Genomic DNA, 23988 nt, shown 5'->3' on the forward strand with positions numbered 1-23988 from the left:
CTAATAATTAGTGATGTTGAGCATCTTTTCATGTGGCCTGTTAGCCATCTGTCTGTCTTCTTTGGAAAAAATGTCTAGTTAGGTCTTTTGCCCATTTTTTGATTGGGTTGTTTTGGTTTGGTTTTTTGAGCTGTTTGTATATTTTGGATATTAACCCCTTGTCGGTCGCATTGTTTGCAAATATTTTCTCTCACTCAGTAGGTTGTCTTTTCATTTTGTTAAAGGTTTCCTTTGCTGTGGAGAAGCTTTTAAGCTTGATTAAGTCCCATTTGTTTATTTTTGCTTTTATTTCTTTTGCCTTGAGAGACTGATCTAAGAAAATATAGGTATGATTTATGTCAAAGCGTGTTTCGCTTATGTTCTCTTCCAGGAGTTTTATGGTGTCATGTCTTACATTTAGATCTTTAAACAATTTCAGGTTTATTTTTGTATATGGTATGAGGGAATATTCTAAATTTCATTGTTTTACATGTAGCTGTCCAGCTTTCCCAACACCACATGTCGAAAAGACTGTCCTTTCTCAACTGTATATTCTTGCCTACTTTGTTGAAGATGAATTGACTATAGGTGCATGGGTTTATTTCTAGGCTCTCTTGCCTTAGTAACTAACAAGACTCTGATAATTGCTCCAAAGGATCTGTTGATTGCACTTCTTAATTTTCTTATGAACCTTTGACCATCTAGAAAATGGAAGTCCCCTTGGTATAACAGCTCCTACTGCATGGTATAATATCTTGATCCATAGATATTTCTCAATTTAATTACTGGCCAAACTCTTTTATATAGTTTTCCATTTTGAACTATAAAGAAATATGCTCAGTATAAGTAAAAGTGACTTCAAACAAAAGAGTAATAGTAACAGTTTCTATTGTTCAGTAAATCTAATAATAATCTTATATTGCTTACTATATTTCACAAAGTATTTTCAAATACATTATGCCATTTAATGCTTACAAAACACTTTGAGGAAAACAAGACAGTATTTTACCATTATTAAAGATAAGGAAACTGAGCCTATCTATGTTCAGAGTGAAATTGGGACTTAAACTGTCATATTTTTACTCAGCTTAAATGTTGAAGTTAATGCTGTATCTTGTCCTCTGTGAATCATATTCTGTTTTCTAATATTTGCAATAAATCCCCAAGCTTCAAAATACAGGATTTATTAAGCTTTTTAAGGTCCTTCCATTTGAAACTTCACTTGAGTCTACTTTCCCTGAAACTGTCTAGTTCAACAAGCATTCTCTATGTTCTCCATGCACCAGAAAGTGTGCCACGCATGGTGATTCATGCTATTTATCAAATGGTACACAAGTTACATCAGTATCATCTGGGAATGTGGAAAAAGTAGCAATTTCAGACATTCTGAACTAGGCAATTGGAATTCTAGGCAAAAGCACATGGAAATGTGTAGTAACAATTCCTAATAATCTGATCAAGAGGTAAATGTGCAAAAACTAAAATAAATTAAAAATTAAATTAAAAAAAGAGATAAAGATGGCAAACACTGTGGAAGGACAAAACAGTTCTATATTTGGAATCACAGGATCACCATTAAATGTGTGATTTAGGAAGGAATGGAGTAGGTCATTATTAAAACCCTTCCGTGGCACAATTTCTTTATTTACAGTGTAGGAATAATAATACATTGGAATGCAATAAGCCATGCAATAAGCCATGCGACAGACAACTTCCTCCCCAGAAAGGTTAAATAACTTTGGTTGGTGTATAGTAAATAAGATAAAGGATCTTCAGTGCTTAGATCATAGAAGGCCTTTGTATCAGTTTATTAGGGCTGACATAGCAAAATAACACAGACTAGGTATTTTAAACAACAGAAATTTATTTTCTCACAGTTCTAGAGGCTCAACATCCAAGAGCTAGATGTCAGCAGGCTTTATTTCTTCTGAGACCTCTCCTTGGCTTGCAGATCGTTGCCCTCTTGCTGCCTCTTCCCATGTTCTTTTCTCTGTGCATGCACACCCCTAGGGTCTCTCTGTTGTCCTAATTTCCTCTTGCAAGGACACAGGTTGGATTGGATTAAGGTTCACTCTAATAGCCTCATTTCAACTTAATCACTACTGTAAAGGCACTATCTCCAAATACAGTCAGATTCTGAGATAGTGGACGTTGGAGATTCAACATACGGATTTTGAGAGACACAATTCGTTCCATAACAGCATTCAGTAAATTTTAGTTGTCTGACATTTTGCCCTATTCCCTACCTCCTTCTTTACCCAACTCATTGGTCCCACACAACCTCTGTATCTGCTCAGTTCTATTTGCTGCCCAGAAGTTATTTCCTTTAGCAAATCTGATAACCTAAAACTTGTTAATGATGATTAGTTTGTGTATTGGTATATTTTAATGCTTCAAAGCAACACATTTACATAAACTTGAAGGCAAGTTTGGTGTCTTCACAGGACAGTGAGTAGGGTGAAGATTTCTAGTATGCAGCCCAACTATAAATGGAGATCTTTTCAGAAAGTTTTGTTACTCTTAAAATCTATCACGTGGACCACTGTGTTTTTGAACTGTACCTAGGTTTGGACCTAGATAATCTGTGTGATTTTATGAGAGTCTGCTTTTTTACCTGTTCTATATTCTGGAAAATAAATTATAAATACCATAGTAGTGTGACATTTTAAAATTGTATCACCTTTTCCCTCTGGACAGAATGTTCATGATTTATAATTTGTGTTTCCATCTTTACTTTTAGCTTTCAAATTTTTCAAACATATGCGTGTCTGCTTCCTTTTCTTGCTGTCAAATTTAGTGATAAAAAAGAATTTTTCCTCGCTGTTCGCTTAGATTCTTCTCAGTGAGAATTACTTCACATAAAACAATTCAGGAAATATTAATGCAGTATTTCTTTTTGAATCTCATGTGCTTTAGGATCGTACATTTCTTGTTAAATTATTATTAAGCTTCCATGACTGATTCCTCTCTCTGTCAGACCCTTTGGCCCTTGTATACCATCTGCAAAACATTTCTAAAACACACTGTCTGTAAGAAATCCAATAAAGCAGGGCCTGTATGTCAACTTGATGATCATTCTTTAGAAATGCCTATGGAAAGTGTGTGCTTTTTTCTTTATTTTTCTCTTTTTAAAATGGGTTAAATAATTTCTCATAAACAGTTTTAAATTCTGTTTCATATTTTCATTTCATTCAAAGAGCTTTTCATTTGAAAATTTACAAAGGAAAATGACATTTATATTTTCAGGTTTAATATCAAGAATTAAGAGAAATTTTAATAGCCAACATGGGTCTTTTCCATAATTTTTAACCAATAAATTTCGACCACGTTGTCAGTTGTTCCTGTTTTGGTCAAATGTGTTGATATTTGCAGGGATGAAGAACCAGGAGGCCAGCTGGTTACAGATAAGTTCCATTTTGACTGGGATTCAGTACTTGTTGGCACGGGTAACGTCATCACAGCACGGTTTGATGGCAGAGGAAGTGGATTCCAGGGCCTGAAAATTTTGCAGGAGATTCATCGAAGGTTAGGCTCAGTGGAAATAAAGGACCAAATAGCAGCAGTGAAGTAAGTGAATGTACATTTTCTTATCGTTTTTCCTGTAATGAGAAACTAGATATGTGATATAGAATACTTAGCATTAGTAAATGCTAAGAGATTTATATTTTAATGATTAAACAATTTTCTAAGTTAATAATAAAGACTATTTTTTCAAGTATCTTTCACTCTCAGTGACATAATAAAAGAATTATCATACTTCCCCCTCTGGAATTAGAATCCACTTTGGACTTATGAAAATGGGAGAGACCTTAATTAAACTACTATATTATTTATTTACAATAATCCACAGTGTCTATTATTGTCCCAGTTAATTACAGTTCTTGAACTTTCACAGATACCTTTCCCACACTGGCATGAAAAAGTGACCTGAGAAAACTAGTAGGTTCTTTAAAACAGTATACAGACATTAGCTAGGATATTGTTAAAATACAGATGTTGATTCAGTAGGCTGGTAATGGGCCCAAGACTCTGCATTTGTAACAAGCTAACAGGTGTGATACCCAGACTACTGCACCACCACTCTGAGTAGCAAGATTTTGGTATACAGGACCCTTCTACATGAATAGAGCTGCAACCACTAAAGCAGTCTCGTTTGACCTATGTTTTGTTCTGTTTTGTTTTTTTTCTTGTTGCTAAGAATGGATTTCTATGGTTCATTTAACTCAAGAAGACATAGCTATAATTTTTTCTTTTTTCATTTCAGATTTTTACTGAAACAGCCATACATTGACTCCAGAAGATTAAGCATTTTTGGAAAGGTAAATAGTAGAAATATGTGTGTGTATATTATGTGTTTGTATATGTACTTGCATAACTACTTTCCTCATTTTACTATAATTTCTCTGTATTATCCTTTAAAATATAATATTGTAATTAGTATTATATAAATTCAGTTATTTATTAATCCGGCAACTGTTTACTGAGTATCTTTAATTGATGCATGGTGTTAGAAATAGAGCAACAATAGGACAAAAAAAAGGAATCATTTTCAGGAAGATTATCTTCTAAAGAGGAGAAGGAGAAAGTAAATGGATAAATGAAAAACATAGTTTCATCTGGTATTAAATCTTATAAGGAAAACAAACCAAGAAAAACGTGACGGATAAAAGATAATTACAGGAAGGGCCAATGTTATTAAATTGAGTGGTCAAGTAAGGCCCCTCTGATTTAAGTGATATTTAGGCTGATACCTAAATAACAAGAAGGAGTCAGTCACGCAACTCTATTGAGGGAGCAATTTCTCCAAAGAAGGAACAAGCACCACAGCCTTGCGGAAGACAACATGGCTTAGAAACTAAAAGGTGACTGGAATGCATAATTATGTCTTCTGTGCTTACTGCATGATATTTACTTCCTTTAAAAAATTTTTTATTAAAGTATAGTTGATTTACAATGTGGTATTAGTTTCTGGTGTACAGCAAAGTGATTCAGTTATTTTTATATATATATATATATATATATATATGTATATGTATTCTTTTTCATATTCTTTTCCATTATGGTTATTTAGAAGATACTGAGTATCGTTCCCTGAGGATATTTACTTCTTATAGCAATAATTTTTATGTCAAGTTCAATATCATCTTCACAGGAAGAAATTAGACCCCATATAGATATTTATTGAGCACCTAGTTTATACATATCACTGGGCTAGACATTATAAAGATACTAAGATGACAGGAAAGAGATTTTGTACTATTTTAGTTTAGAGACAAAGCAAATTCTTGGCCTTCACTGATTTAAACAAAATACGTTCTACTATTCATAATGAACCCAAAGACTCGTGACAGCAAGTAACTGGTAGTTTTACTGGGGCACAAACTTTCGTGGTGTACACTGACAAGTAGGTCCATGAAAATCTACTTAACACATAGTAAAATATAAAACAACATGCATCACTACCATTCTCCCCCCACTTCAATCTTCAGTGCATCATGTTTTTGCTATATTTAATTTTTGGTGTCAGTAATATTTAAGAGTTCAATAAAAATATTTTGTGAATAATGCCCCTCTCACATAAGTACAAACAAATGAATAAATAAGAGCCCACCACTAGCAGTAAAGATATTAGTGAAACAATGAAAATATCTAAGAAAGTAATCATTCCAAAGAAATGAAAACGCTATAGATGCATCAACAAGTGCATATAGTAAAGTCTTATCAGGTGCTGCAGCATGGATGAAACTTGAAGACATGTGCTTGGTGAAGTGAGCCAGTTACAGAGGGACAAATACTGTTTTATTCAACTTACATAAAATATCTAGAGTAGTCAAGCTCATGGTGGTTGCCAAGGCTGGAGGGAGGAAAAAGGAAAGTTGTTTTTTAATGGGGGTAGCATTTCAGATTAATGTGAATGCACTTGACATGACTGAGCACTTAAAAGTGGTTAAGATGGTAAATTTTACATTATGTGTTTCTTACCACAGCAAAAGATGCATATCGTAGAGAACATTTTACCCTTTAGTGGTCCTAATATACGTAATAATTTACAAAGGACTTAGAGCTTCTGTATTTCAGGCTCTACTTGTATACACATAAATGAGTATAAAAGACCAAATGAGCTATACAAACATTTATGAATATGGAAGTTTAGCAAAGATTCGGAGAGTTGTAAAATGCATTATGAAGACAGTGAAACATGAACTGGATGTTGAGAATCATTCAGCAAGTAGAAGACAAGGAAAAGAGTTTCATGTAAATGCACAGTGTCAGTGAGGAGAGCCTGTTTGGAGAACATGAAATAAAGTAATTGACTAAAATTAAGGCTCGCATAAGGAGGTGACAGTTGACAGCACTGAGAGGAAGCCTGGGCACAGATCTCAGTGAGTCCTCCATATAAACTAGAAAATTTAGATGCTCGTCTAGAAACATGGGGAAATAAAACTGGAGCCTTCAGATTTAGAATTTCAAAAATCTTATGTTTATCATGGTATTAGGGGCTGTAGCATTGTATTAGGGGACTGCTGAGTCTCAGGCAATTTACTCTGGCAATCTAAATATAGGATAAACTGACATAAGATGTAAACAAACAAAAACATAACTAGATATATTTTAAATGGAAAAATATTCCATTTCGATTTTAAAAAATATGCATATCTTTGACCAAGTTATAACTCAGAAGGTGGCTTTCTTAGCATATAAAGGAATGTTGTTAGCTTTAAGACTCAGTAGGTCTTGTGATTTTTTTTAATGTACTTGTTTTATTTCAGTATCAAATTGTGTTAAACTCATAAAATTTGCTGAGGAATTATGTTCTTTTTCTAATTGTCGGGAAAAGCTTGCTTAGAATTGGAGTTAGATTGTAAAGTATCTGGCGTTATTGCTTTCTTTGTTAGAAAAAATTTAATTAATGTTTAAATGTATTTAATCAATACAGGACTATTACGATTTTTCCATTTCTTCTGGAGTCAGTTTTTGTACTTTTTGTTTTTCTTCCAGTTTTATTGAGATAAAATTGACATACAGCACTGTATAAGTTTAAGATGTACAGCGTAATGATTTGACTTACATACATCATGAAATGATTATCAGAATAAGTTCAGTGAACAGCCATTATCTCATATAGATATAACATTAAAGAAATAGAAAAAAATTGTTTTCCTTGTGATGAGGACTCAAGATTTACTGTTTTAACAATGTTCATATATAACATACAGCAGTATTAATTATATTTATTATGTTGTACATTACACCCCTAGTACTTATTTATCCTATAACTAGAAGTTTCTACCTTTTGACTGCCTTCATCCAGTTCCCCCACTCCCCACCTCTATGGCACTACATTAGTTCCTGTTACACAGCATAGTGATTTGATATTTCTATACATTTCAAAATGATCACCAAGCTAAGTCTAGTTACGATATGTCACCATACAAAGATAATGCGTAATTTCTGACTATATTCCCCACACTGTACATTTTATACCTGTGACTCATTTATTTTGTAACTGGATGTTTGTATCTCTTAATTTGTGTTTTGTACTTTTAAAAGTATTCTTTCCATTTCATATTTTATTCAAGAACATTCTCAAAGTGTAACGTATCCTCTTATTACATGTTTAATCCTTTTACTAGTGGTGGCAGTGTCCCATTTGGACTCCCGGGTTGGCTTATTAGTGCCCCTTTGCTCTTGCTGAAGCACCTCTTCTGCTCTGGGCTGCCTGCACTCACTCTTGCACTTGCTCTTGTCCCCCGTGTCTTCTCCCTTTCATCTCTCCCTCCTTTTCCATGAACCATATTTTGGGCTTAATTTTTCTTCTCCATTTGTCTTTGTTTTCTATTTCACTAACGTCTACTCCTCGTGTTATTACGTTTTCTTCTATCTTTTATCCCATATTGTTTTTAAATTACTATGTTGAATGTCTAGCTTATTAGTTTTTAGCATTCTTCCTTTCAAATATAAGCCTTTGAGTTATGAAATCCCTTTGCAGTACTCCCTTAGGTACTTCCCACCGGTACTAATGTAATACTTTTAAAATTTAATGTATGTATTTCTCAATTTCCAGGGTAAGTATGCCCTCTGAATTGTTTTTATTATTTTTATTCCAATATTTTTATAGAAGTTTTGGCAACTTTCTATAATTGACTTTGGTTATAACTGAATTGTAATCATAGAATTGACTAGAATAACAGAAAACCTTTGAAACCTCAGTTGATTCATGACTTAGGAAAGGAATGATTTATAAAACTTTCACCTCTGCTTAAAAGATTTAGTGTTACATATATGCCCGTTTAATCAAACTTGCCCATCATGATGTTCAAATCATAAACTTACTTTATGATTTATTTTGTCTCTAATTTCCAAGAAAGCTGTATTAAAATGTCACATTATAATGGTGAACTATTCAGTTTCTCCTTAGTAGGCTAATTTAGTCTTTATATTTTAAGACTATTTTTATTCATTCCCTCCAAGTTCAGATTATTATATCTTCTCAGAGAACTGAATCTTTTATTGTTTTTCACCAATCCAGTTTATTTCTATTAATTTTTTATTTTATGGATTTTTTAAAAATATTAAAATTACAACACCAGCATTCTTTTGACTAGTACACATTGTTTTTGCTTTTCTATCTTATCATTTTCAAACTTCATCCTCACAATTTAGGTATTTGAAGATTGCATTTATTTATATAAATTGTGATTACCGATACATTTAAATGTTATAGTTTTCATCATTTCTGCCTACTGTCTTATTTGTTCTATTTTTTTTCCTTTCTCCCATTCATCTTGATTAAGTTTTTTTTTCTTTTTTCTCTTTTTTTCCTTTTTCTGAATATATTTTTGGTTTTGTTGTCTGCTTTTGCAAGGAATTGCCAAACATTTTCCAAAGGAGTTATATCATTTTATTTTACCAACTGCTGTATATGAGAGTTCCAGGTGCTCTACATCCTTACCAACAGAGTATCATAAGCCTTTTTAATTTAGAAGTTCTCTGATGATTAATAATATTGATCATTTTTTCATGTGTTTATTGACATATATATATATTTTTAACACAACTGATTTATTGACCATTTATGTTGTGCAACAGACACGTTTTAAGGTTTACTAAATCAGAGGGAGTATATTATAGTCACAAATTTGCCCCTCCCTTTTTTCAACTTTTAAATTGAGATACAATTGACATACTAAAAATCATCATTACACAATAATAGTGTATCTAGAAATGAGATAGTAGAAGTTCTTTCATCTTGTTCTTTTTCAGAATTCTTTTGTCTCATCTAGGTATTGTATTTCTTTAAAAATTTTAGAATCATCTTTTGTAATTTTACAAAATAGACCATGGGGATTTTCATGGGAATTGTATTGAATCTGTAGATCACCTAGGGAGAACTGACATCTAAGAAATATTGACACTTTCATATTTTTTAAGATATTTTTCTTTGATGTTTTTTACTTTCTCCAATATGTGTACAGTTATGAATTTTTTTTATTAATCATATTTGGGTTTTGATGGGTTCTCTGTGCTTTGTCTTCCATCAGTTCCATCAAAATTGGAATTTTACATATGGAATTCTTTAAAGATTATGTTGCATTTGTATTTTTGTATTTGTTTTTGTTTTTCTTTTAATTACACTTATATGGTAAATTTGGTCTGCAAACACCAGTGTGGACTTATGGCTCAAATTTTTAGTTAAGGTTAATTTTTTTTCATTGATTCAGTGCAAGTTCATAAGAATTAAAAACAAAATCATTTTCATCAATCCTTTTGTGCAGCATAATTATCTCTTGTCATCTTTAGACAACCCTTTAGGGGTCTAGCTTTGTGCAGTCTCCCTTTAGATCAGGGATCCTGAACCCCTGGGCCATGGACAGGTAACAGTCCGTGGCCTGTTAGGAACTGGGCTGCACAGCAGGAGGTGAATGGCGGGCAAGTGAGCGAAGCTTCATCTGTATTTACAGTCACTCCCCATTGCTCACATTGCCGCCTGAGCTCCGCCTCCTGTCGGATCAGCAGTGGCATTATATTCTCATAGGAGCATGAACCCTACTGTGAACTGTGCATGAGAGGGATCTAGGTTGCATGCTCCTTATGAGGATCTAATGCCTGATGATATGAGATGGAGCTGAGGTGGTGATGCTAGTGCTGGGGAGTGGCTGCAGATACAGATTATCATTAGCAGAGAGGTTTGACTGCACAGAGACCATAATAAATCAATTGCTTGCAGACTCATATCAAAACCCTATCAGTGAGTGGCAGGTGAAAACAAGCTCAGGGCTCCCATGATTCTGCATTATGGTGAGTTGTATAATTATTTTGTTCTATAATTACAATGTAATAATAATAGAAATAAAGTGCATGATAAATGTAATGCACTTGAATCATCCCAAAACCATCCTCCCCACAACCCCTGGTCTCTGGAAAAATTGTCTTCCACAAAACCAGTCCCTGGTGCCAAAAAGGTTGGAGACCACTGCTTAAGACCTATTGTATGGAACCTATGCATTTTGTCTACCTCATGCACTGAGTCATCATAGCAGAAGGTTAAAATCACTTGCATTTGCAAAACAAAGAAACAAACAAAATTGGCTTTATGCTTGTTTACCTCTCAGTTTTCAGTTAATATCTGGCCTCTGTGGATTCATAACCTTTGTGCCAGTTCAATGTTGTATTCGGAATTACTTTTAGTTGTTTAGTTCTCTTTCTCTTGTTTTTAACTACCACTTTGTATTTACTTTTTTGTTTTTGTTTAGTTTTGGGTTTGTTTTCAGTTGAGTTGATTGAGATATCAGTTTCACCAAATACTAGAAATGGAATTGCCACACTTATGTTTTTACCATCAAAGAGGCTAGAGCAGTGTTCCCTTCAAAGATTACAGGCTGAGTTAGAATTTAGTGTGAAAAGTGTTATGATTCATTTGAGATATTCCCTCTGAAAAAAGAAAGATGAATGGCAGCAGTAGTGCCAGGAATTTACCATCTTTAATCAACTTATTTCCTTTACATTTATCACTATATAATTGAATTTCTAGGTCTTGCTTTTTCTCCCTTTGGTCTAAAGTTCATCCTGTTTTATATGGTCTATATATCTATATCTATATCTATATCTGTATCTGTATCTATATCTACATCTACCTAGCTAGATAACTGATTTCATCCATTATAATTGAGTTTGTCAGCAGAAATTAAATTTACTTCGAAGTTTTGAGGTACATTGCATTGTTGGTCTCCATAAAGCTGAAATAGGGAACTCCAAGAAACTGGTTGATATTTTTTATTTTGTGTGTGATTCATTCCAATATAATCTTTCAGAATTTGGAAAGCAATTCTAATCTATTCTTTCTAACCATGTAAGCTGATTAAGGAATATAGAATTTTTAGTATTTCTAAGAATGTGTTTTGTGTTAAATAATATATATTTTTAGACAATATCCCTACCTATTTTCTATTTATGGAAACATTAAGCCTATAAACGCCAGGAAAGCATTGATTAAATAAATGCATTCTCTTCTAAAACTGTCACTAGTTTTAGATACTAAAGAAACTACTAGAAATGGGTATTAGAGGAAAACTTCAGCCAGCATAGAAGATAATGTTTGGCTTTTTATATCCAATTTCATTTCAATATTTCATGGGTAAACAAAATTATACTAAAAAGTTGTAACTATTACCTAAAATGGATCTTAAGGATATTCCAATAGTTATTTATTGTTCCAAATGAGTTTTCTTCAATGTAGTTAAGCTGAAATTCTTATTGGTTATAAGTATTCCTTCCACCTTTCTACTTCAGTATTTTTGTTCATGCCTTTTAATTTATTTCTAATAACAGCCTCAAGCCGGTACGTTGCTTTTATAATTCTATCTCTTATTAAGCCTCATTCAGAGGTCGTTTCTCCATAAATTATTCACTAAATCTCTCCCACTTGAAATCATCATTCCCTCCTATGTACTCAAAGAATACTTTGTCAATAGCTTCTCATATTCATTATACCATCATGCAATGTATTATATTTATTTGTATTCTTATTCATTTCTTATGTGAGACTATAAGCCTTTTCAGGGTATTTATGTTTTATTTGATTTTTTGTTGCAAAGGAATTTGAACTGAACTCATGTCATGCTCTTTCCTTCATCTGGAATTCTCTCTTTCCCACCAGATAGCCAAACCTTATCATTTTGGAGGGGGGTACACTGAGTTTCTTGGCTTTCTAGCTTTAGTGTTTTCATCAAATTTGGAAAATGTTCAGTTATTACTTCAATTTTTTTTGTTGTTGCTGCCCCCTTTCTCCAGGGATTGCAAATAGGTGTGTAATTAGGCCAGTTGAATTTTTCCCTAAACTCACAAAAACTATATTAATTTTTTAAAAATATTTTTCTCTGTGTGCTTCATTTTTGGATATATTGTGCTGCTGTGCCTTAACTGTACTCTTCCAGGCAGGAAGCTGTAGCAATCCCAGGGTTGACTTGTTCTCTGTCTTTCAGTGATCACTGTCCTTTGTTGCCCAATGTCCAATGTCTTAATTATTTCTATCTCATATATTTTGCCCATATTTTTAGTTGTTTCACATGGAAGGGTAAATCTCATTTCTGTTATTCCATTCTTATGGAATTAGAAATTCCTACATAAAATTAATTTTTGTTTATTAATCATTTTACAATGTTATTTTTAAATTGTCAATTTATATACGTATATACACTTAGTTATATTGGTCTCATATATGTGAATATATGTATTTGTTTTCTTATTGCAATTTTGAGATTTTGATGCATTAAAGATAACAATCTTTTCACATTTGTTTGAAATATTTCTTCAGCCTGTTGATTGGCTTTCAGTTTTGTTTACGATAATTCAAAAAACTGAAGTGTAAAGTGTTTTTCTTATCTTTTGGCAAAACCTTTCAAATCCTTTCTCTGGTGATTTCTTCCAATGATTTTATTTTTTAGAGATCTCATTCCTATCAAAATAAGTATTTATTAGATTTTCTCTCTGGTGATTTCTTCCAGTGATTTTATTTTTTAAAGGTCTCATTCCTATCAAAATAAGTATTTATTAGATTTACTCTTTATGTATCTGTTTGAGTGGGGCAGAGAGAGGTACATAACACTTGTATGCTGAGGATTTATATATTTGGTTTCAAATAGCTAGTCAGTTTCGCCAGCTCCATTGATTGACTAAATCGTCCTTAACGCTTTGATTATGTTGCCACCTAAACAATAAGTTCTCAGATATTTCTGGTGTAACCTGCCTATCTGTTCTTAGACTAATCTTATAGTCTTTTAATTATAATATTATGCTTAATAATAATACATTTTAATACTTTAAAATATTTTCCACTCTTCACTCTTTTCTTTCATAATACCTTTCACTTACCTCTCCTATTTTCTCCACTTTTATAAATTCTCCCAAAATATTCAGCTATAATTTTTTAACTAAAATTTTATTAAAACAATTTTTATTTGAGAAGAATTAAACTTTTCAAATGATGTAGCTTTGAACTGAATCACATAGTACATCTCTTTTATTTAATTCTTATTTTATATTTCTCAGTAGAATTTTATAGTTTTCTTTATGTATGTCAAATATCTTCCCTGCTATATTTATTTCTAGGTATTGCTTATTAGTAGTGCATTTTAAAATTTTATTTTAAGTAGTATGTTTTTGTCTATATTGTTTTCTAACTTGTTTGTTGGATAAATGGAAAGCTTATACTATTAGCATATTTAGCTAATATGCTAATAGTATAATAACTGGCCATCTGTACTCAATAATCATTCATATGTCTTGATTAAAGAATTTGAACCATTTTAGTTTGAATAATTATCCTTAGGACCTAATCTAATTTCATATAATATAATGTAATAATATTAGTGTTCACTGTACCAAGTAATTATATCTAAGTGTTAAAGGTAAGAAAACTGCTGAAAGAAATTTTTTCTGACATATTTTTTAAAAATTGATGACACAAATTAAAAGTAGGTAGCAAAATTTAAAACATTATAAACATCATATGGAGAACAGATATTGCTATGATTACCAGGCCAGTATTGATGGGAATAAAATTAATTCATTAAAAAAAATTTACTGAGTGTATACTATGTGCCTTGCACTTTTCAAGTTACTGGACCTACAGCAGTCACTGAAACAAAACAAAACAAAACAAAAAAAGTCTATCTTTTATATAATTGTTAATGCAGTGAAGAGAGATAAATGAAAAACAAATAAATGAAAAATAATTAGTAAAGTATATAAAATGTCAGATAATGATATTACAATTCAGAAAAATGAAGCAAAGAGGCAGAGAGGGAATCAAGAATAAAGATGAGATAGCAATTTTCAATCATTAGAGAGGAACAATTTCACTAGGATTTCATGATTGGTCTAAGACAGGGAAATTTGAGGAGACAAGAGACATGGATATCTGGAGAAGGTAAAACAACTTTAAAAGTGCAATGAATATGGAAGCTTTTTAAAACTTAACCTATGGGGATAATTACTCATTATTTGTAGTCTTAAGAGTCTCAACTGGGATAGCCTCATCCACCAGAGGTCAGACAGCAGAAGCAAGAAGAACTAAAATCCTGCAGCCTGTGGAACGAAAACCACATTCACAGAAACATAGACAAAATGAAAAGGCAAAGGACTATGTACCAGATGAAGGAACAAGATAAAACCCCAGAAAAACAAATATATGAAGTGGAGATAGGCAACCTTCCAGAGAAAGAATTCAGAAGAATGATAGTGAAGATGATCCAGGACCTCAGAAAAAGAATGGAGGCAAAGATCGAGAAGATGCAAGAAATGTTTAACAAACACCTAGAAGAACTAAAGAACAAACAAATAGAGATGAATAATACAATAACTGAAATGAAAAATACACTAGAAGGAATCAATAGCAGAATAACTGAGGCAGAAGAAAGGATAAGTAACCTGGAAGACAGAATGGTGGAATTCACTACCATGGAACAGAATAAAGAAAAAAGAATGAAAAGAAAGGAAGAAAGCCTCAGAGACCTTGGGGGCAGCATTAAACACACAAACATTCACATTTATGGGTCCCAGAAGGAGAAGAGAGAGAGAAAGGACCTGAGAAAATATTTGAAGAGATTATAGTGGAAAACTTCCCTAACATGGGAAAGGAAATAGCCACCCAAGTCCAGGAAGTGCCAAGAGTCTCAGAGCAGGATAAACCCAAGGAGAAACAGGCTGAGACACATAGTAGTCAAACTGACAAAAATTAAAGACAAAGAAAAATTATTAAAAGCAACAAGGGAAAAACGACAAATAACATACAAGGGAACTCCGATAAGGTTAACAGCTGATTTCTCAGCAGAAACTCGACAAGCCAGAAGGGAGGGGCATGATATATTTAGAGTGATGAAAAGGAAGAACCTACAACCAAGATTACTCTACCCAGCAAGGATTCAATGGAGAAATTAAAACCTTTACAGATAAGCAAAAGCTAAGAGAAAAAAACACCACCAAACCAGCTCTACAACAAATGCTAAAGGAACTTCTCTAAGTGGGAAACACAAGAGAAGAAAAGGACCTAAAAAAACAAACCTAAAACAATTAAGAAAATTATAATAGGAACACACATATCGATAATCACTTTATATGTGAATGGATTAAATGCTCCAACCAGACACATGCTCACTGAATGGATACAAACACAAGACCCATATATATGCTGTCTACAAGAGATCCACTTCAGACCTAGGGGCACATAAAGACTGAAAGTGAAGGGATAGAAAAAGATATTCCATGCAAATGGAAATCAAAAGAAAGCTGGAGTAGCAATACTTATATCAGATAAAATAGACTTTAAAATAAAGAATGTTACAAGACACAAGGAAGGACACTACATAATGATCAAGGTATCAATCCAAGAAGAAGATTTAACAATTATAAATATATACACACCCAACGTAGGAGCACCTCAATTCATAAGGCAACTGCTAATAGCTCTAAAAGAGGAAATCAACAGTAACAAAATAATAGTGGGGGACTTTAACACCTCACTTACACCAATGGACAGATCATCCAAACAGAAAATTAATAAGGAAACACAAGCTTTAAATGACACAATAGACCAGATAGATTTAATTGATATTTATAGGACGTTCCATCTGAAAACAGCAGATTACACTTTCTTCTCAAGTGAACATTCTCCAAGATAGATCACATCTTGGGTCACAAATCAAGCCTCAGTAAATTTAAGAAAATTGAAATCATATCAAGGCATCTTTTCTGACCACAATGCTATGAGTTTAGAAACCAGTTACAGGAAAAAAACGTAAAAAAACACAAACAGTTGGAGGCTAAAAAATACGTTACTAAATAACCAAGAGATCACTGAAGAAATCAGAGGAAATAAAAAATTACCTAGAGACAAATGACAACAAAAACACGGCAATCCAAAGCCTATGGGATACAGAAAAAGCAGTTCTAAGAGGGAAGTTTATAGCAATACAAACCTACCTCAAGAAACAAGAAAAATCTCAAACAAGCAATCTAACCTTACACCTAAAGGAACTAGAGAAAGAAGAACAAACAAAACCCAAAGTTAGTAGAAGGAAATAAATCATAAAGCTCAGAGCAGAAATAAATGAAATAGAAACAAAGAAAACAATAGCAACGATCAATAAAACTAAAAGCTGGTTCTTTGAGAAGATAAACAAAACTTATAAATCTTTAGCCAGACTCATCAAGAAAAAGAGGGAGAGGACTCAAATCAATAAAATTAGAAATGAAAAAGGAGAAGTTACAGTGGACCCTGCAGAAATACAAAGCATCCTAAGAGACTACTACAAGCAACTCTATGCCAATAAAATGGACAACCTGGAAGAAATTGACAAATGCTTAGAAAGGTATAACCTTCCAAGACTGAACCAGGAAGAAATAGAGAACATGAACAGACCAATCACAAGTAATGAAATTGAAACTGTGATTAAAAATCTTTCAACAAACAAAAGTCCAGAACCAGATGGCTTCACAGTTGAATTCTATCAAACATTTAGAGAAGAGCTAACACCCATCCTTCTCAAACTCTTCCAAACAATTGCAAAGGAAGGAACACTCCCAAGCTCATTCTATGAGGCCATCATCACCCTGATACCAAAACCAGACAAAGATACTACAAAAAAAGAAAATTACAAGCCAATATCACTGATGAATATAGATGCAAAAATCCTGAACAAAATACTAGCAAGCAGAACCCAACAACACATTACAAGGATCATACACTATGATCAAGTGGGATTTATCCCAGGGTTGCAAGGGTTCTTCAATATACTCAAATCATCAGTGTGATACACCATATTAACAAATTGAAGAATAGAAATCATATGATCATCTCAATAAATGCAGAAAAAGCTTTTGACAAAATTCAACACCGATTTATGATAAAAACTCTCCAGAAAGTGGGCATAGAGGGAACTTACCTCAACATAATAAAGGCCATATATGACAAGCCCACAGCAAACATCATTCTCAATGGTGAAAAACTGAAAGCATTTCCTCTAAGATCAGGAACAAGACAAGGATGTCCACTGTCGCCACTATTATTCAACATAGTTTTGGAAGTCCTAGCCATGGCAATCAGAGAAGAAAAAGAAATAAAAGGAATACAAATTAGAAATGAAGAAGTAAAACTGTCACTGTTTGCAGATGACATGATACTATACATAGATTATCCTAAAGATGCCACCAGAAAACTACTAATCAATGAATTTGGTAAAGTTGCAAGATACAAAATTAATGCACAGAAATCTCTTGCATTACTATACACTGACAATGAAGGATCAGAAAGAGAAATTAATGCAACAATAAATTTTGTTATTCATAACATCTTTACAGTATTTTTACTTTAAATTAATTCACTGTGTATTACAACTGATGTGGTTCAGAAAGAATCATACAAGTCAAAGGCTGTAGGACAAACGTTTTTTTTTTCAGTTCTGTCAGTATATCTTTTTGACTGCAATCATGAACTCTTGAAAACTATCTCAAAAAGTCACTTAAGTATCTCAAAACCTGGGGCCCATGAAAACGTAAGTCCTTAGTAAAATGGTGTTACAGATTTCACCTCCTGTTTTTATAGTCTTTCTATCTATTGGATTCAGTTTCTTACACCACAGGTAAAAATTATTTTTTAAAGAAATAAAATTATCTATATTTTAGGTCCATGGAATAAACTTTTAAAAATCTAGATAAATTTGTTAAAATTTTATAAGTAATGCTAAAATGCTTTGCAAATGGACATGACATAACAGTTGTAATGAATGGAACAGTCTGATCACTGAGAAACAAATAAAATGACAACACAACTGAAACATAGCAGCCTATACCAACTATTGACTATTATTGACCTATATCAAATTAAAAATGTTCTCTCATTGACAAGAGTCGGTATGATGAACCCCAGTTTTTGGTATCTTCCTGATAGATACAAGTTGCTTTGGAAGTTAAAATCACCATTCTATGTCTACTAGAATTTATATCTGATTTCTTATATCTGATTCCAATATCCTTGTGGAATATTATTTTTCCAAGAACTTGTTCATTTTCTATTCTGGCATTCAGTGAATAAATATGAAATGATAAAGAGGAAGGAAAGCAATTAAAATTTATTTTAATTCCTGCCAGTGTTGATTTTCTTTTAAAAATAGAATTTATTAACTGAAATAATTCAGTTTAAAGCAGTATTTTGAATAAGATTTTTAAATGATATAGAGAGAATTTTATTCAAAAATTTTTACTACCATTTAAAGAGTATTTACCTTCATTAATCCCAAATCCTGGATTTTTTTTTTTAAAACAGTAAAATACAATGTCTTATGCAACAGCGATTTACAACCCTGCTTTCAGTTAGAATCACATGGAGAGCTCCATGGCCCATTCTCCACATATTGATTCAATTGTTTTTGGGGGCATTGATACATAATTTTTTAAGTTCCACTGGTCAAGGGAATGCTGGCTAAAGCTAGGAAGATATTATGTTGGGAATCTTTATTACATTATTACACAATAAGAACTTTCTATTCAAAATATGGACCAGCAGTATAAATGTCTCCTGGGAGTTGGTTAAAAATGCAAAATCTTGGGCCCTATCCCAGATCTACTGGATTAGAATAGGCATTTTTAACAAGATTCCCAAATAATTTAAAAGAACTTTCAGGTATTGTTCTGGAATCTGCCCCTCCTTTGGAAGACACCATTCTCCTTAGTTCCTGGAGATAATGACTCTGAGAATCATGTGAAACTAAGGTAAAAAAAAAAATTATACCAATTTATTAATTTATTTTATTTAGATATGATATACAGTTATTCTCAGGATAGTAATATCTAGCTAGTCTCTCAAAGTAGTTAAGTTATGTAAATAACAGAATTGTTATCAGTTGAAAGATTGTTTGGTTATTGTGGAATTAGAACCAGAAAAGTTATCAACTAAGATACATTTTTCACTATGAGAATACTGTTGCCGCTTGGGAAATATTTGAAACCTCTTGGCTACAACACCATGGTCTCAATCTCCATGACAGAGAACTAGAAATGATATACCGGAAAGGCTCCTTGTAGGGACAGAATTTTCAAAGTCTCTCTACAGTTTTGCTCTATAATAGCTATTTACTTGCTTTGCATGACTCATCCCACACCTTCATACTTCTGAAGGGGAGCAGAACATGCCATGCCAGAATATGCCTCTTTGGCATAAGGATTATTTTGAGCTGATTATTTTAAGAAACAGCATAAACAGGAGACACAGCATAAATGGGAGAAGCTTTAAAAACAGAGTAGAAGTTACCCTTTTGCAAGGGGCATTTACATTTATAAAGAAAACCTCTATTTGTGTCTCCCTCTCTTTACCAGGAAGGGAAGAATGACTCTCAATCATAAGAAACTTTTATCACTGGAGAAGGCACTGACTTAAATCTACATAACAAACCTTACCCTTGTTTACAGTTCTTTTCCTGATAACTTCCCATCACTGACTTTCCCCCAACATTTTTCTTCCGTTTTTAGTTGAAGATAGTATTTAAGGTGGTGACTTGGGCCATCTAGGGAGTTACTTAGTTTCCCTGCTAATCTCCATGTATAGGTGAGGTATACAAGTAAATAAACTATTTGTTTTTCTCTTGTTAATCTGTCTTTTATTGGAAGACATCTCAGCCAAGAGCTCAGAAAGATAAAAGGAAATTATTTTTCCTCCCTTCCACTTCTTTCTTTAGATATGTTAAGACATTTAAGCCTATTACTTTTTTTTGTATTAATTTTGCTGACTTAAGGCTATTTTCATCCCTCTCAAAGAGACTAAGCAAAGGTACTCTGTGGGGGCTTACTTCTATAAGGGATAATTTTATTTCTCTCAGTTTCTAATTGTTGCAGAAGCTTTGCATAAATGTCTGGGTACTAGCTAAATACTGTACACAATTGACATATATAGGGTAGGAAAAATAATTTCCCTCTACCCTTCTCAGTTCTTGCCTGAGATTTTCTTACAATAAGAGACAGATTAACAAGAGAAAAATGAACAGAAGTTTGTTGACATGTACACCTCATGTATACATGGGAGATACTCTGGGGAAAATGAGTAACTCTGTGAGGTGGCTTAGAAATCAGGCTTAAATACCATCTTAATAGTGATGCTGAAAACTCGGCCTCTGTGCACCCATGCTGAATCCAATCTCAGAGGCAGAGTTTTGGGTGAAGTAGAAAAGAATATCTTCATTGCTTTGTCAGGCAAAGGGGGATGCAGCAGACCATTGCCCCTCAAAACTGCGTGTCTCAACCTGGAAGGATTTCATGAGGAGTTTTACAGCAACTGTTCAAGGGCAGGGTTGCTGATAAGGATTAGAGTGTGTGCAGGGGCTGCATTCCTTTAATCTGGCCTTAGGTGGTCTTTTGAAGAACTTCTCTGGTTCCTTTAATCTGGAATGAAGAATGCTGACATCTTCCATTTGTTGGGGATTTTAGTACTGTAAAGAGCTCAAAGATATTGTTATGTGTATCCTTTGAGGCAGAACCAGGACCCTGCCCCAAGGCTGCAGTACTGTTTCTTGCTTGCTCCTCCCTTGTCTCTGCATCCCCTCCCTTCCCTGATTAGCAACTGTTCGAATCTGCCCTTTGGGACTCAGGGAAGTTCATAGAGGCGGAGTCAGTTTCCCACAAACAAGAAATGGGGAGCAGAAAAGCTTCTGTGCCCAGGAGCCCCACAGAGTTCTGCACGCTTTCAACAGGGAAAGGGAAGAGGGGATATAGACATTTTAAGAGAGAGTAAATTATTGTTAGGAAAGACAAATGGGGCTTTAGAAGAATAGATGGGAGGTATAGTTTGTGATATAGTCTCTCTGGCTGTGGTGTCAACTTCTAGTCTCCTTTCGTGTGGCAAGAGGCAATCTTCCCTGGTTGATGAAACTTCCAGGGAGGGGATCTAGAACAATTGATTTCTTTTTGGAGGATCTGCCTTTAGGAAGATAAGGGGAGTTCAGAGAAAGCTTCTCTCAGCATTTGCTGTTTTTTCCAGTGCCTATATCTCAAAATAATCAATATGCCAAGTGGCATACTTTGGGGTGATGTATTCTGCTACCCTTCACATATGTTCTGTCAACCACTTAAGTAATGTCTGATTTCATTTTGGACTTTCTAGTACCAATTATTTTTGTGTGTGTGTGGTACGCGGGCCTCTCACTGTTGTGGCCTCTCCCGTTGCGGAGCACAGGCTCCGGATGCACAGGCTCAGCGGCCATGGCTCATGCGCCCAGCCGCTCCGCGGCATGTGGGATCTTCCCGGACCGGGGCACGAACCCGCGTCCCCTGCATCGGCAGGCGGACTCTCAACCACGGCGCCACCAGGGAAGCCCTCTAGTACCAATTTTTAAACAATGCTCCAAATAAGCATAAATGAAATTCTTTACTACTCATCTCAAGAGTTTAGAGAAAACAACAGGTTCCTAGAGCATTGGACAACACTAGAATCATCTGGAAATCTTTCAAAAGTAGAGCCAATTGCATCAGAATTTCTGTGCTAAGGCCTAGGTATTAATACCTACCAGGATACTCCATTGTCTGGCAAAATGAAAATCAATTCCAAGAACACAGCAAGAATTAATGTCTAAAATGAACAGACAACTCAGTAGGTCATTCCCTTAGCCTAGCATTACTGTAGTTATTAAAATCTCCTTTGGAAATTTTCTAGTCAGATTGTGGTCTACAAAAGAAAACTGGACACCTTGATTTTTTTTTTTAAGAAGTTATAATGAAGTTTGTTCAAAAGCATTTCAAGAGGATATTTAAAAACTAAGTTTAAAAATAATCCAACTCATCTAGCTAGCAAAAGTATTTATCTTACACCATTTCTTTCAAGTTTTTAGTTGTGTGGAATTGAAAGCAGAATCTATACTTGTGAAGATATATTTTAAATATTTAATTCCTCTTTCTTAATTATTAATAATCATCATTATTATTAAATGTTTTATTAAATGAATATACTGTTTTATTAAATATATAGTACCTAAAATGACATGATTTAATCAGTTCTGTATTTTCCTAATTTCAAATTGTTTGGAGCTATTCCCAGATATCAAATCAAAGAGCCAATATTTGACACTTGATTATATATAATTAATTTTATATTTTACCTAAAATTATTAAAATAGCTTATTATATAAAAATTTAAATAACTCTTTTCAAAATTTTCATCTGTACATAGTGATGTTAGTATATTCTTTGCTACAGTCTGGGACATTATGAGACATTCTGATATGTATATTACCAAACAGTGACCAAAAGCTAAAAAAAATCTCTAGGAATATATATATATATATATATATATATATATATATATGAAAACTCTTTTTTTTTTTTGTCAGGGGTATGGTGGCTATATTGCATCAATGATATTAAAATCAGATGAAAACCTTTTTAAATGTGGATCAGTGATTGCACCCATTATAGACTTGAAGTTGTATGGTGAGTACTTCCTACAGACTGACCTAATATAATGTATTGATTCATAGACAAGAAAGTCCCCATGTAGAGAAGCTCATTTGAGTTCATTTATCATGTGTTATCAGAGATGTTTTCAGCTCTTTATTGCCTCTCTGATTCAATCAATTTTAGTGGAGCATGACAATTAAATGTGAAATGTAGAAACTAAATGAAATATGCTAGTCAAATGATTTTTAGTTTACCCTCAAATTTCTGTTTTCTTGGGTCACAGCCTCAGCTTTCTCTGAAAGATATCTTGGTATGCCATCTAAAGAAGAAAGCACATACCAGGTAACTAATTTAAAACCAATGAAGAAAGGAGAGTATTTTTGTTCTAAAAACCCAGTCAAAATGCAAATATAGGTAAATCTTTATATACAGATTTCTGTGTTTTTGTTTTTATAGGCTTCCAGTGTGCTACATAACATTCATGGCTTAAAAGAAGAAAATATATTAATAATTCATGGGACTGCTGACAGTAAGTATTATACTTGCTGCTACTGACTGATGTGGTCTGACCTTGAACAAAGGGGTACATCCGAGGACTTGCTTACAGGAGGCCCTGTAACCCTTCTGGGGAGGAGAGCAGAGGAGTTGGGCACAAAGAATCTGATACCTGCACTGCCCAGTAAACCTCTCTGGGATGATGGAAATGTCATCTCTGTGCTGTTGAGCACAGTAGCCACTGGCCACATGTGGCTCTCAAGCACTTGACATGTTTAGTATGACTGAGGAACTGAATTTTTAAATTTTATTTAATTGTAATTAATTTAAATGTAAACAACCACATGTGGTTAGTCACTACTAGGACAGTGTTCTTCAGCGTACCTCAAATGGAAACTAACCTGGAAAACAGCAGCATAGCAAACAGGTACCAGCACTGAGATGATATTCTGATGAGGTTTACCACTCGAAACAAAAACCCAAAAAGCACTTTCATATCACCTCTCATTTTTTATTATTTTAAACTTTGGAGATGAATGTGATTGATAATGCTAGTAATAAATAATGCTTTATATTCAC

General features: G+C 33.5%; 1 protein-coding gene across 10 annotated transcripts in view; it reads left to right on the forward strand.

Moving 5' to 3' along the window:
- Positions 1–23988, forward strand: part of DPP10 (dipeptidyl peptidase like 10) — a 1301728-nt gene that overhangs the window by 1270373 nt on the left and 7367 nt on the right. For all 10 annotated transcript variants that reach the window (XM_029225838.1, XM_029225839.1, XM_029225846.1 and 7 more), the window contains 5 exons: positions 3352–3546; positions 4244–4298; positions 22848–22947; positions 23198–23256; positions 23371–23443. In XM_029225838.1, the coding sequence (XP_029081671.1) occupies positions 3352–3546; positions 4244–4298; positions 22848–22947; positions 23198–23256; positions 23371–23443 (482 nt within the window). The remainder of the gene's footprint in view (positions 1–3351; positions 3547–4243; positions 4299–22847; positions 22948–23197; positions 23257–23370; positions 23444–23988) is intronic.

The sequence above is a fragment of the Monodon monoceros genome, unplaced genomic scaffold (genome assembly GCF_005190385.1).
Source record: "Monodon monoceros isolate NGI ecotype Baffin Bay Population unplaced genomic scaffold, NGI_Narwhal_1 Super_Scaffold_16, whole genome shotgun sequence".
In the NCBI taxonomy this organism is placed as follows: Eukaryota; Metazoa; Chordata; class Mammalia; order Artiodactyla; family Monodontidae; genus Monodon; species Monodon monoceros.